This window comes from Pinus tabuliformis, chromosome J (genome assembly GCF_031772625.1).
Source record: "Pinus tabuliformis cultivar Carrire ecotype Pingquan chromosome J, CPIR1, whole genome shotgun sequence".
Taxonomy (NCBI): Eukaryota; Viridiplantae; Streptophyta; class Pinopsida; order Pinales; family Pinaceae; genus Pinus; species Pinus tabuliformis.
The window spans coordinates 70,519,843-70,535,309 of record NC_142295.1 but is presented as its reverse complement, the minus strand read 5'-3'; the positions used below and the strand labels follow the sequence as shown (position 1 = coordinate 70,535,309).

The window sequence follows — 15,467 nt, the reverse complement described above, 5'->3', positions numbered from 1 at the left end:
ATCAAACTGCAGAAAAAGGATATATAGTGGATATAGTGAGAATGCTAAGGCATACAGAGTCTATCTTCCGAGAAATAGGAAGATCATAGTTCGACGGGGTGTAAAGTTCATGGAGGATAGAGCTTTCAGGAAATCTCAAGAAATGCCTTCCGAAGAGCAGTCAAAGGATGATCCATTGGTCTAGCGACTTCGACCAGCAGAAACCAGCACCAATATTTCTCCTAAAGACAAAATTCCAGAGGTATCACAGCAGGTGGAGTCTCAAGAGAAGGAGGAGCAAATAGATCTACCCACCACTAGTGTAATAATGAGCCGGGAACTTCAACAGATACTACGGGATGCAGAGGATTTAGTTGGAGCTCCTAGGAATGAGAAAAGGGAGTGTAGACAACCAGATAGGTACCAAGCCTTGGTGGCTCAGGTTGGAGAACCCTCCAGTTTTCAGGTGGTCGTTCAACATCAAGTATGGGTAGATGCTATGGTGGAGGAACACAATTTCATAATGGTCCATGATGTTTGGGAAGTGGTGCCTAGGCCTCAGGACATGTCAGTTGTAGGTTCGAGATGGATCTACAAGGTCAAATATGTTGCAAATGGAAGTGCAAAAAAATACAAAGCCAGGATCGTGGCTAAGGGGTATGCTTAGAAGGAAGGGATAGACTACGAAGAAACCTTCATCCCAGTAGCCAAGTATACTTCTATTAGATCTGTGATATCATTTGCAGCACGGATGGGGTGGGAGATTCACCAGATGGACGTCAAGAATCCGTTCTTAAACAGGGTGATAAAAGAAGAAGTATACATTGAACAACCAGAGGGTTTTGAGACACATGAGAAGAAATCTCATGTATGTAGGTTGAAGAAATCCTTCTATGGGCTTAAATAGGCACTTAGAGCATGGTACGATCGAATTGATGGTTACTTGTAGAAGATGGGATTCGTTAAGAGTGACGCAGATCCCAACCTCTACTATCTGATTGTAGAGAATGAGCCTCTAATTATGGTGTTATATGTGGATGATTTGTTTCTAACAGGTTCATCCAGGCTCATCAAAGATTGCAAGGAAAACCTAGCTACAGAATTTGACATGAAGGATTTGGGGCAGATGCATTATTTTATGGGGTTGGAAGTTTGGAAGCAGAAGGATGGAATTTTCCTTAGACAAGGGAGATATGCTACAGAAATTCTGAAAATGTTCAGAATGCAGGACTGTAGACCTATGGCTACTCCAATGATTACCAACTGGAAGAAGATTGATGCATCTAAAGATAAAGAAGTCGGTCCCACATTGTATAGGCAACTCATAGGGTCCCTGATGTATCTGGTCAATACCAGGCCAGACATTTGTTACGCTGTCAACAACCTCAGTCAGTTCATGGTGGAACCAAAGAGGGCACACTGGGCATCAGCCAAGCATGTTCTCAGATATATACAAGGAACAATTGAGCAAGGACTAATGTACACCCGAGGTAATGACATCAGGCTGAGTGGGTTCACTAACGCAGATTGGCCTGGTAGTTCAGTAGAACGGAAAAGTACCACTGGGTATTGTTTCAACATTGGATCAGGAATGACCTCCTAGTGTAGTAGGAAAAATAAATTTGTAGCTTTGAGCTCAGCTGAAGCTGAATATATGGAAACTAGCACAACATCATGTGAAGCCATATGGCTTAGGAAGTTGCTTGTGAATCTATTCAGGAGAAGGATGGAAGCGACCGATATTTTGTGTTATAATAAGAGTTGCATCAAGCTCCCTAAGAATCTAGTTTTTCATGATCGGTCGAAGCACAATGACATCAGGTGCCACTTTATTAGAGACTGTGTCCAACGAAGGGAAATATAGTTACGGTACACCCCGACAGGAGAACAGGTGGCAGGCATACTCACCAAGGCTCTAGTAAGAACAAAGTTTGTTTATTTCAGGGAGAAGATGGGGATGATTGAGAATCTGTTTCAGTAGCAGAAGCGGATAGTACAAGGAGTTGCAGTGCAGCAGTTAGCAGTGGCGGTGCTATGGGAAACATGATGCATCATATTCAGAGGGAGCTACAATACAAATGTAGCAGTGATAGTGGCAGTGTCATGGGAAGCAGTACAGGTTGCAACAGCACAGTAGATGAGGGGCAGCAGGCTGAGCATCAACAATGTAGAGGACCAATGTCGTGGATCAGTGTGATATTTATGTTGGGAAGTATTGCTAGAGCACATTCCTTGCTAAGAGGGAGTGTTGATTTTGGGTAGCATCGAATGTTCTCTAGCTCAAAAATTTTGTGGAAGGGCTAGAATACATGAGATCTCCAAGACCGATAAATGGTTTGGAGAAATTCCACTCAGATTGTGAGTTATTAAAATAATTAATATTTTTAATGGGGTTCCTAAGTCTAAACTTAGGAAAATAAAAATATTAATGGGTATTAATAAAAATATGGGTGAGAAGCTTCTAAGAGACGAGGATCAAGTCTGTTTTAATCTTAGCCGTTGATTACAGACTTAATCTCGGTCGTTGAATCATCAACATGAAAAGTATGAGAGAAGACTTGATAGTCATTGGGAGACACACTGGGCAAATACTCAGTAACCTGAGGGAAAGCGATTCTTAGGAGAAGGAGTTCGATTTCAGAGGGAGAGTTGTAGGGTGAAGGAAGAGGAGGGCATCAACATCAGTCAGAGACTAAGGAGGAGGTGACGCAGAGCATCAGAGGGACAACGCAGAGGGAAGATCAGAGAGACAATGCAGCAAGGGACACAGTCCTCATGTAGGCCTCACGCAGAAGTGACGTAGAGGTGACACAATGAAGGCTGAAGGGTCTCCGGGGTGTCAGAATTTCTCCAGAGCAAAGGGAAAAATTGTCTTAGGTGTTTCTCTCAGAGGTGTCTCTATATTTTGTAAAATCGTTCCTTGTAAAGAGATTGTTGCTGAAGAATAATAAATAAACCCTCATCTGTTGCACTGGTTTTCCCGCATTGGGTTTTTCTGAGGACAATTGTCCAAAAATAACTGTGTTGATGTGATTGATTCTTGTGCTTGTATATCACTGTTATTTTCTCTATGTTATTATGTGACAACTGCAGTAGAATTTATTTTGATGTTTACTAAAGGGTTTTGTAAATAACTTATTTAAGTAGGAGAAATAAATCAGTTACTACAATAGAATTTCGTGTTATAAATTTTCACATATGTAACACCATATGGGTTGGGGACAAACTCAATCAACACTACACATGTCATTGGTTCCTTTGCCTTGTATAACTCTTGATGGATAACTCTTAAAGGACTATGGGACCATTTTGAGGAGGTTGAGTGCCTAATATTGGATAGGGATGCCAAAGTCCAAATTCGTGTATAGGAATTAGATGCCTGGGGTTGTGCACCTTAGTGAGTGTGGGGGGAGTTGGGCCAACCTTGCGAGATGCCCAGAGTCATCGAGTACTGAGACCGGATGTCTGCCTTGGGGTTATGGTATAGGTCGATGAGGCTTTAAGCCTTGTTATGAAAGTTGGGATAAATGACTTGAGATTCCTTGAGATTTCCTTGGTGTTGAGTAACTTTCGTTTCTTGTTGGTATACTAGTTCAGCAGAGGGTGCAGGGCAAACATGAAGTAATAAATAAATAAATAAAACAGTAAATAAGTAAATGATTAAACTTAATTTTGGAACTAAGTTCCTTAAAGAGGGGGAGTATGTAATGCACCATAATAATAATAATAATAGAAGATAAATAAATAAAGCAATAAATAAGAAAGAAATATAATAATAACAAATAAATAATAAATAAAGATTACAAGATAATAATAGTAAATAATAAGAAAAATAAATAATAATAAACAAAAGTTCTAAATAAATATATATGTATAAATAAACTTCATAAAAATAGTAATAATAAGTAAAGTTAACAAAAAAAAGAATAAAATAAACAATAATTAGATAAAGAAAAATATTAAGTGAAGTAAAACTCAAAATAAAGAAATAAAAATTGGCATGTTGACACATGGATTGTATGCATGTAGATCCATTTCCAATCCCCTTCCATTTTTGGAACAATTTGTGTTATTTAATGGACAAAAAGGGAGATGAGAAACATTCATTCATTCCAAGGAAAGAGAGTGTTGTGAGATAAAGGATTCCCTGACAGTTGTAGCTGATTGAGGGCTTGGGGGTAGCCAGTGGTAGAAAGGTTTTGTGCAGTTGAGCTTACGATTGGGTGGAGAGTCGTCCCCAAAACTTTGTTGCAATCAGTAGGATCTTGGTAACATTGCAACTTCGAAATCACCAGTAAGATATATCGTTGCCATGGGTAAGTCTTTCTCTACTAATGGTTTCAAAATTCTATGCTAATTAGTTGAATAGTTTGGATGTTGATTATTAATTGCATAAATTGATGTAATTAGTTGTATGTTGAATTTTAGGTTGTTACAATGGAAGAGAGTCATGCTTATCAATCTTAATATCTTCAACCAACTAGTGCACAATATCCTCTTCCTTCAACTTCACATAAGCTAACTTCACTTATATTCTTTGATTAAAAGCCCAAGATTAGGCTCCCTTACTCAAATTTAGAATCATTTTTCTTAGAATGTTGTATTCCACTTATGGAGTAGAAGTTTGTTTGTGTTGTATTATTGTGCCCATGATCGATGCAAATTAAGAAACAACTTGGTGTTCATTATTATGTTTTACAATGTTTGAAAAGATAGAGGTTCTATTACACTAAATTAGTTCCTTGTGATTTTGCAACGCGCTTCTCATTTCTTGCAACTCCTTATAATCCATTAGAAAAATACAAAGACTAGGGCCAATAATAAATAATATAAAATAACACCAAATTAACGCTTAAAACAAACAATATATCAAGAGTCAAGGAAAGATATTTCCTACCCATAAAACCACCTTCATAACAATTTGACACTTTCTAAGAACTTTGGAGCCTAAAAACCTTGAACCCAATTGAAGACTAAACCAACCATGGAAGCAATCCACACTTCTCGAGTCTAAAAACATAGACATAGAGACAATCCACTCAAAAAGGAAAAAATTAAGTGCATACTAAGGATTAAAACACCCCCCTTGCATTAATGAAGCACAACATCCCTAAGAGATCTCTTAGACTAAAATTAACTAGATTAAACATACACATTACCATAGTAAAATAAAAAACATCCCTTACCAAATATTAGCCAGGAATCGAAATTAGATTTCAAAATTCTTTAGGAGAACTTCCTCTCTGCATTTTCATAATTCCACCTTGACAATGATACACATGTTAGATATTAGACTTTTGTGATCTATATTGATAATGAGATTGTCTTTCGAATTAATCACATCATTGAGATTTGGTCGACGTTTCAAACCATCTAATGTGGTTCATCCTTAGGACAAAGGTGAAAAAATCAATCTTTCCAAATGTTTAAATAACATAGATGCATCCAGGTCCAGAGTTAGTCGTTATGAATTAGCTGTTAGGAATTAGTTGTAAGGAATTAGTTGTTAGTAATTAGTTGTTAGGAATTAGCAGAAAAGAGATTTCATTATTTTTAAATAAATTAAATTAATAAAAAAAATAATCAATTAATATTTAAATGATAGAATACGAAATAGTCATTAGGGGAACTGGCTGATTGCTAGGAAATAGCTGTTATGAGTTAGTTTTATAGAAAAATATTTAATCAATTATTTATTTTATTTTATTATATTATTATTAAACCAAAAAATAAAAAAATTATAATTTAATTAAATTTTTTAATTTAATTAAATCTAAGCACCATGTGTGTCATCGCGAAGGCTAATCACTTCCATCATAGGAAGCTAAGAGAAGCCATTGAGATTGAGAAACATGCAATCAATCTCAATAAGAACAATGGGTAGAAATAGCTCGATTCTGACCCTCTCCTCTTGATTTCCTTTATGTTTTATCTTTATTATATTTTATTTTCATTTATTTTTTTTTTCTCTTTTTACATTTACATTTATATTTTTCTTATCTATTTATTTATTTACTTATTTTATTAAGATATTTATTTTAATCATTTTAGCTTTCTTAAATAATTATTTAATTTTTAATAGTATCATTATATTTTTATGATTTCTTTCACTATTATAAAATTTTAAAAAATAATTCAATTAGATTTTTTTTAATAATAATAAAATAAAGTAAAATAAATAATTGATTAAATATTTTTCTATAAAACTAACTCATAACAACTATTCTTAACAATCAACCACATTTTTTAATAATAATATAATATAATAAAATAAAATAAATAATTGATTAAATACTTTTCTATAAAACTAACTCATAATAACTATTTCCTAACAATCAACCAGTTCCTCTAATGGCTATTTCTTATTCTATCATTTATATATATATATATATATATATATATATATTATTTTATCTTATTTTATTTTTATTTTTATTTTATTTTTTATTTTTTTTTCGATTAATTTAATTCATTTAATAATAATAATAATAATCATCTTTTCTACTAATTCCTAAAAGCTAATTTCTAACAACTAATTTATAAAGACTAACTCTGGACCCGAATGCATCTCTACTATTTAAACATTTGGAAAGATTGATTTTTTCACCTTTGTCCCGAGGATGAACCACATTAGATGGTTCGAAATGTCGACCAAATTTCAATGATGTGATTCATCCGAAAGACAATCTCATTAACATAATGGTTGACTCAAATTCATGTCTTGCTATGAAGCCAAGTCTGTAATTGAGATATGTTAATCTCATCATATTACTTTACTTGCTTTGAAAATGAAGCCCCTAGGTGCATGGCATAAGAAGACTTTCCTTGCTTTGAAAATGAGGCAGAGGTGCATGACCTAAGAAGGCTTCATTCTCACTTTTGGGTTGATTGATATTGGATTAAGGTATGGTTTGATGGTCTATAGTTCCATTAATCCTAATTATCCCCACTTTTACATCAGTGGAGTGGCCTAATTAGCAAGCATGTCTACCGATTGATTATTCTCCTTCCAAAATTTGCTAGAAATTTCCAACCTCTTTATAAATTGTAAAGAATATAGATGCAAGATTATAATTAGCTAGCAAAGATTGTAGGGCCATATGGTTGATTATTGTACTTGAATCTCCCACAACAATTAACGATTGAATTAAGGAATCAACAACTATATGCAATCCTTGTAATAAGATATATGCACTATAACCTCCCCACACCTACCACCCCTGGAGTGGAACTAATAGTTAGGAGCATTTATTTCCTCTTGAGAGGTCACAAGTTCAAATCCAAAAGGGGTAGAGTGTGTATATCTTTGTAAACAGTTTGTTATCTCACAAATAAAGGGATTTCATACAACAATTTGATACATATATATATATATATATATATATATATATATATATATATATATATATATATATATTTGTTTACTAAGTTGTGTGAGTCCTGAGATGACTGCACGCTTAACTTTTAGCTTGAGAAATCGCAACCCAAGGGTATCTAAATTGTCAAAATCACCCAGGGTCCACACCCAGCCTAGACCACACCAACCCTTAACATTGATGGATTTTTGCCCAAGGGGTTTCGAATCGATGACCTTCACATTACAGAGTGCCTTAAAAGTACACCCCATCACCGTCTATTCTACGCCTCATGGGCTCACCAATTTGATAGTTAACTTAGTTATAACCTTAAAATTAAACTAATGTAAATCTATTTTATCTATGGATCTATCAAGCATCGAAAAGGATCAAATCTCTCAAGGTGCAAACTTATTTTTTAGTGCAAAATTTGAGGAAAGGTTTCCAACTCAAGGGATCTGAATCCTCTTGGTGCTTGATAGGTCTGAGTTGGTTACACATACACACTTTTATTTTATTATTTAAAATTTATTTTATTTTTATGTAATTTGACTAAGTCAAAATATTTACATTACATAACAATACATTATAACATCTCTTCCATATTGGGCTTATAACACCTCTTCTATATTGGGTTGGATATAGTGACATAATTAGTATTAATTTTATAATTTTTTTTAAATATCTATTTGTATTAATTACTTGTGTATATTTTGGAATAGGGCTTCCAAAATTTTAATTTAATGATCAATAATTATTAGGTGGATGGAAGGGATTAAATATTCTAGAATATTCTTTGTAGTATACACATATCAAAAGTTGAGATTTATGTGCAAAATAGTTATGCTCTTATTGTCTTTTTATTAAATTGATTAATTAAAAAAATGCCTTGTGACCATGTGTCATATAGATATGAGTAATAGTTTTTTGGCGTGTAGTATTAGTGAGATGATATTGTCATATGAATATGAGTAATAGTTTTTTGGGCGTGTAGTATTAGTGAGATGATATTGACGCATGGTATTATAATAAAGCTCATTTATATGTTAATAATCTCCATAGTAAACTAGAGTGAATCTCTATAGTTAAAATTCTCATTACATATTTTATCTCAAATATTAATTATTTTTATAATTAATAATAAAAACAATTAATTAAAATAAAATTATAATTTAATTAATTTTCAATTTCTTATTACTTATTAGCATTTTCCAACCTTTTAATTTATATCGTTGCATGAATAAATATCTTGTTTTCACAACTAATATATTTAATTTACCAAATTTAAATAAAAAAATTATTCGATAATCCAATATAATAGCCAACTATATTTACAACTATCACTTAATTTTTATTTATTTATAAATAATATTGTTTTAATTTCTAAACGAACAATTAACACGTGTCCTATATTAAATATAGAAAATATAATTAAAACACTTAATACTTATCCGACAAACAAACCAAATTGATTTAAACAGATATTAACTAAATATTACAAAATATATTTACAGATTAACGGATCGTAACTCAATGTTAACAGTGAATCAACAAACTCATCGATATTGAGTACAACTCGAAGACTCACATGCCAACTCAGCAGTCCAATCATACCAATGACCTCTGCATGCGCTGCCAGCTCATCACACCACATGAATTCAATGCCATGACGCCATGAAACGAATCTGCCAGATGTACCGGCCAATTAGTGTGAGTTGCTACATTCCATGATCTGCCATGCACACGTGGTTAAGTTGGATCCATATCAGCATGCCATGTGGGAAAACTATTTTAGTAGGAAGTCAAATAACTGCCTCCAATTAAAAGGGGGCGCTGCAATTATTTGGAAGAAAAAAACAGCATAGATTTGACTCAACCGCGTGACGATAGGTTCGAGGAAAACTCCGGGCGAAAAAACCTATTCCACATATAAATAAATCTGTGGACTATAGAGACTGTTTTTTCCACCCGGAGTGAAAAAAAAACACTTCAAAATCACCGAGAATCAACACACCCTGGTGAAAAATGGCAACATCATGTTGATGATTGGAGTAGTTAAAACCAAAGAGTTTTGTAATAATTTTTCCTTTCAATTTCTTTTGTTGTTGGTGTTGATAATGGACGCTTCAGCCTGAGGTTTTGTTTTGTTTGTGTTTTGCGATGGATACCGATATGCAGGAGGAGGAAAAATTGAATATGCAGATACCACAGACTGGGCTCTTCTTCTACTTGTGGGCATCAGCAATCTTCATGGAAAATAGAAATGAGCTGAGCTTTTAAGAAAGGAGCTGAGCTTTTAACAGAGGAAGCTAGGGGCCATTCTTCCCCGGTTGGCAGAAGAGCTTTGTTTCATGCACTCGGGTTAGATCACATATATGTTTAATGATTTTTTTGTGTAAATTTAGTGTTAGGTTTTGCGATTTGGATAGCTCATTTTTTATCTCAATGGCGCGGGGATGATCTTATTTGAGCAATTGTTTTTCTTTGAATATCTGCATTGCGCACCTTGTATCTGGGAGAATCTCAGTTGGTACAATTGTTTTATCGAATAAAAGGCCCACTTGGGTACTTTCTTTGTGGGGTAAATTTCAGTAGGGTATTAGTTCTTTCGCTTGGAATCTAAATTGGGCTATTGTTTATTTGGGGAAAATCTCAATTCTGTACTGAATTTTTGGGAAAATCTCGATGGGATTGGTGGTCTTACCTGAGAAACATGATCGAGTACTTGTACGTTTCTTGAGTTTAAATCTGAGTTGGGTATTATGTTGTTCTGAAAAGACATCCTTGTTGCAGGTCTTCCACAAAAATCTTGATAGGGTACCTGAGCTTATAATAACTGACATGAAGTAGTAGCTGGTGTTAAGAGAATAATCAGGGCTGTACTCTTTCGATGACCGCATTGCTTGATTTCGTTTCATCAGGTGTGAAATCATCTAGTCTCTGTTTTTTTTTAGCTTTCTTTGGATTGCATGGTTTTTTTTTAGCTTTCTTTTGATTGCATGGTTTGCATTTGAATTTTAGGTAACTTGTTGAGCCTAGAGGCTCATTCTACAGCCTAGTATAATGTGTAAGCATATAATGTGTAAGCATGTCCCTTTGTTATCAAAGTTGAAATGTTGCTCATGTTTGCCAAAATAAAAATTTTAAAAAATCTAAAATAAAATAAAATATTAAATAGCTATGCAAAACATTTAAATAATATGGGCTCATAAAAAAAAAATTGCATGTGTGAAGAAAATTGGATCGCTCATGTTAGATCTGTATTTAAGATGGATCTTAAGATCAAACAAAGTTAACGGGTAGCTGTATCTGAAATTAGGTTCTTGCAAATCAGGGAAACTTGGTTTTCGACGTGCAAGCTTAAATTTATCCTTGAATGATGTTAATCTGATATGAACCTTCATGGGTAATACAAAGACAAGCATAGTTTTGAATGACATAATTTCTCTCTTTTCCATGCTTCTGCTTTGTTAGATCATCTTGTCCTTAATCGGTACATTAGATGGGTGGTATAAGTTGTTCTCCTCTTGAATGATGCCTCATTTCGTAGTGCAAGTTGAAGAATATCTTAAAAAGTTAAGTGCCAGTGGATTGATTTACGTTTTCATATTTCCCAGAATGAAACATGGTTGATTGTGTGGCCTAATCGATTCTATTTGACAAGAATTGTTTGGCCTAGTGGCAAGACCACAACATTAAAGCCACTGGCATCAGTATTTGGTGAAAAGGAGCCTTAATCACTATGATTAATGTACAAATATTCATGGAATGATCTTCAATTGATTAGATTTGTTAGTTATGCTTTTGAATGACTTCTGACTGATTGAATATTTTTCTAGACTTTGGTTCATTGATTGCAACGGTTGAATCCTGTTTGCAGTCATGCGTAGGACTTGTGCAAACATCTCAATCCTTTGTTAAATGAATACCTCAATAATTGTATATGTCTTCTGTTGTATGAATCCTCTCTGAGTGTTGCTTGATTACTGCGTAACTGTACAGACATTTAAAACATTCAGCATGGTATACTAGTCTAAATATGGTAGTCTGTAGAGCATTGTCAATTCTAGTACATGATCTTTTATGATCATTCTAATTTCTAATTCGTTATTTCTTAGTGTATATTTTTTTAGTGCATGAAACAATTGATCCACAACAATTTAAATTGCTGGTATATGATTGGTGTTCCTTTCAAGAATGATCTTGGTGTTACTGGATCAGGATCAAAACAGGCTATCTTGCGTTGCAGTTGTTGATCAATATTACCTTGATTGAACTGACATTAATGCAGATTTTTTGTATAGAGAACAATTTAACAAATCATTACCTTCTTATTCATGGACAGGTAACATGACTGTACAAATGGAGATGGGTATTAGGCGGCTGCATCCATTACCAGTGCTTTGCAGCAAAGTTGAGTGGGCATCAAGTTTAAGTGACAGCGAGTTCCCATTAGCATCTAAGTTGGTAGATTTGAATGGAATGAATGGTCTTAAATACACTAGTTTGCGGGATATTATGCCCTGTTCCCCAACAAGTGTGGGATCTCCTCGGAGAGAGGGTAATTGGTGCAGTTGTACCACTATCTCCATAAAAAACGACCTGGTTAAACATGCAGCTTGTGCCTATCTTCAACCCATGATAACAGAGAGCCATAATGATGATGACTTGTTTGTGTGTTGCTTGTCAATGTTCACAAATGATGGCTTCTTGTTTTCATGTTTTAAGGACTATATATGGACTCCAATCAATGCTTGTATTGGCTTTTTCACAACTCGGATCTTCTCAAATTTGTCAAGGACTTTTGGGTATCTTGCTGGTCATTTGGGAGGACTATTTGGAGTCGGAGTACAGAAGAAGTAATCATAATAATGCAGCTGATGATTTGCGTTTTTGCCACTTCTCTCTTTGTCAGATGTGTAAAAGAAGACCAGATAAAATCAGCTACGCTGATTCAAAATCTCAAAAAAAAAATTGTGCTTTTAGCAATGACTGCACAGTATTGGTGTGTGTAATGATAGGATTTCTTTGGTTTACATGCATCTGTTTGGATGGTCTTGTCTCTCACATTAGATGGATTGATTCAATGTATATAAAGCTTGACCTGTACATAGTGGATATGTGGATCGGAAAGAATGTCTTTTTCTAGAGTCTGCACATTGCATAGATTATATACTAATGTTGTACCCCTGGCCACTAAACTAGGGAATCTATCTAGTTTAGTGGTATTCCAGGAAAAGTAGTTCTGTTGCAAGATTTTCTAAGAGAAACCAATGCTGATATTATGCAGTAGCCGTTTTCCAAGCTTCGATGATTTTCAAGTTTTTACTATTTAGGGAAAAGAAAGATTCACCTGACAACAGAGCTGTAGATGTCTAGCCATTTTAAAGTGAGCTTGTGTTGATATTTGGATGTATTTTGTTCCCTTCCAGAGCAAAGTTGTGGTTAAGGTTCCGGACAGACATTTGATTTTCTGCATATTATCCTTCGGTGATTTAATTATACAAATTTTCATTGTGGCTTCATTTTCAAGTTTGCACTGCATAAATGTTTTCTTTTGTATGTGAGAAATATCTTTATATTCTATATGGGGAATATACATGTTTCGGTCCTCAAGGGACCACTCAAACAAGAAGGGCTCGAAGCAATTGCAGGAATTGAACCTGGGTGGGGAGGATAACAACATTTCTCCCAACTACCTGCGCTAAACCCAATTGACATCATCCATATATATTATTCATTGTTGATGTTGCATATAGTGCATATTCTTCTTGGCCTATTGGGAGTTGCATGGACTCTACACTCACAAGCATCACACATCAAGAACATTTTGATTCTGACGGTACTGGTACCATTGTGATGGCTGTCTTCATTTTTTTTCTTGATTTTTTTTTTCCTATTAATCAGAACAATTATTGGCATCTTGTTAAACACCAGCCTCATTCTAGATATCCTGAACTGTTATTCAGCAGGGTCAATATAATCAGACAAATATTAAATTGGTGTCTAAGCTCAGTGATTGCCGTCTTTAATTTCTATAACTCATTATTGGTTGCTTGTTACCAACAGTTGCTTACCCTTCTGTTTGAATAGCACAGTGATCTTACCAAAACACATGCTAATTTTTTCAGCTCATAATTGTCATAGATGCTGTTCCTTTAACAACATCATATTTGTGACCCCCTTCCACCTTTGCCAACTTGTTTTGCGAATTGCATTCTCCATCTTTAATATTAGATTGTCATTCAAATTTGTCCTTTGAATAGAATTAGAAAAAGTTATTGCAACTGTTGCTTCTCTAAAGATATCAATAATCCATCCCCTGTTTGGTTACAGCAAATCCAAGTTCATGAGTCAACAAACAACAAATCAACTACTGAATTGATGAGCCTCTGTAAGATTAAAGATAAAAACATATTCCATGTTAAAGATGTCATAGTGCTAGTGGCAAATGGTGAGGAGATCGAACTTGTGCTGATTGTGAGCCTTGGGTATCACCTAAATGGATCTGGATAAGGCCAGGTGCAAATTCTTGGTAATTTTGACAGCATAAAAAGGCCCCTCGTAGTGTGATTGCTTAGCCGAAGGTCAGCTGTAACCAGCATTTTTAATATGTCACAGTGAATCATGTAATAAATGTTTTATTAACATTGTAGTAGTATTTTAAGCATTCAAGTAGGTGAAAGATAAGTGAAATTAGTAAATGTTTGCAGGCCTCGTAATGACTATAAATATGGACTTTTTTATGTTATATTCAGTGGAATCAATCAAATAGAGGTTGAGGCTTCTATTGTGCATCTCTGTTAATTTCCACGGTTCCCTTTATTTCTTGTTGTTGGTAATTTTCTATCTTTATTGGAGAGATTTTCTTGTTAACGTTGTTTCTCATTTACTCCCAATTATTAAGACCATGTTGCTCTTAGAATCATTCTCTGCTTGTGGTAAACGTTTCCATGCTATTTTATTTTTATATATGTCTTGTCAAATTGGGAACTCTTTGAAAGTTCTTGTTGTCGAAATCTACAGTAAGGGGTAATATGGCAGATTAGGCTAAGACTTGTTTAGATAGGCCATGATGCTTTTCCTATTACAAATTATGTTTTGTATCACATATTGAGGTATATGAACTTGTTTTTTAAATGAACAAACGATTTGTTGCTAATCCAAGCACTAGCAAAATTGGTGCAACTACAACCACCACTATGGTGAGCTCAATTCATTTACATGGTCATTAGGCTAAGGCACAACAAATAATGAAGCTAATTAGACAATAAAAATGAATGAACAAATCATTCATACACATTGGCAAAATTTTGGGGGCATACACTTGTTTCGATAAGTTGCAATGTTTTATTATTGCAAATTATGTTTTTGTTAATCACTTTTAGAAGCACGTGATTTTCTATTTGAAATGAATATAAGATTTGTTGCTAGTTAAAACACTAGCAAAATTGGTGCAACTACAACCACTATGATGAGTTCAATTCATGTGGATAGTCAGTAGATTAAAGCGTGACAATCAACAAAGCTTATTAGACAAATATATGGATCAACAAATATTTACACATGGGTAGTTTTTTGGGTTAAACACTTGTTAGATAGATCACATTACTTTTTTAACACAAATTATGTTTTTTTAAACACTTATCGAGGTATATGATATTTTTTCCCAAATGAATACAATATTTGTTGCCAATCCAATTGCTAGCAAAACTAGTGCAACTACAACAACCACTATGATGACACCATTGCATATTGTCACTAGATTAAAGCTAATTAGAAAAAGAAATGAATTGACAACTCATTCAGTGAAGTGATATAATATAGGCAATACTGAACTCCAAATTCTCATTACGTCAGTAGTGGCCCATAGATCCTCTCTAGGTTGGAGGGGAACCAGACTGAATCTCTCCAAGTGGGTATCCTTATGCCTTCCAATGAACGCCCCACTTCCAACCTCATTACTGTAGACAGAATTCTGATCTGTAGCCGATAATCTAAACTAAATGAAGCTTTACATCAACCTACCAAGTGAACCCCTTTACAATCTAAAAATGGTACATAAATAATTCTACTAAGGGAGTAAAAAATTATTTCTATTTAGTTTGTTCATACCCTAAAATTTAAATTAAC

General features: G+C 34.3%; 1 protein-coding gene across 3 annotated transcripts; it reads left to right on the top strand.

Moving 5' to 3' along the window:
• The first annotated feature begins 9,325 nt into the window (after positions 1-9,325).
• LOC149225565 (uncharacterized) lies at positions 9,326-12,443 on the top strand. 3 transcript variants are annotated; one of them, XM_089377147.1, is made up of 3 exons: positions 9,333-9,695; positions 10,128-10,255; positions 11,680-12,443. In XM_089377147.1, the coding sequence occupies exons 2-3, from the start codon at positions 10,225-10,227 to the stop codon at positions 12,195-12,197; spliced, it is 549 nt and encodes a 182-aa protein (XP_089233273.1). In that variant the 5' UTR covers positions 9,333-9,695; positions 10,128-10,224; the 3' UTR covers positions 12,198-12,443. The 3 variants fall into 3 exon arrangements, with proteins under 3 accessions (XP_089233275.1, XP_089233273.1, XP_089233274.1); XM_089377148.1 differs by lacking the exon at positions 9,333-9,695 and adding an exon at positions 9,709-9,915; XM_089377149.1 differs by lacking the exon at positions 10,128-10,255 and having other exon boundaries at positions 9,326-9,695.
• Positions 12,444-15,467: the final 3,024 nt, after the last annotated feature.

Coding starts and splice junctions, on each gene's coding strand:
- LOC149225565 (XM_089377147.1), top strand. CDS start 10,225: ATGACCGCATTGCTTGATTTCGTTTCATCAG. Junction 10,256..11,679: donor GCTTGATTTCGTTTCATCAG/GTGTGAAATCAT, acceptor ATTCATGGACAG/GTAACATGACTGTACAAATG.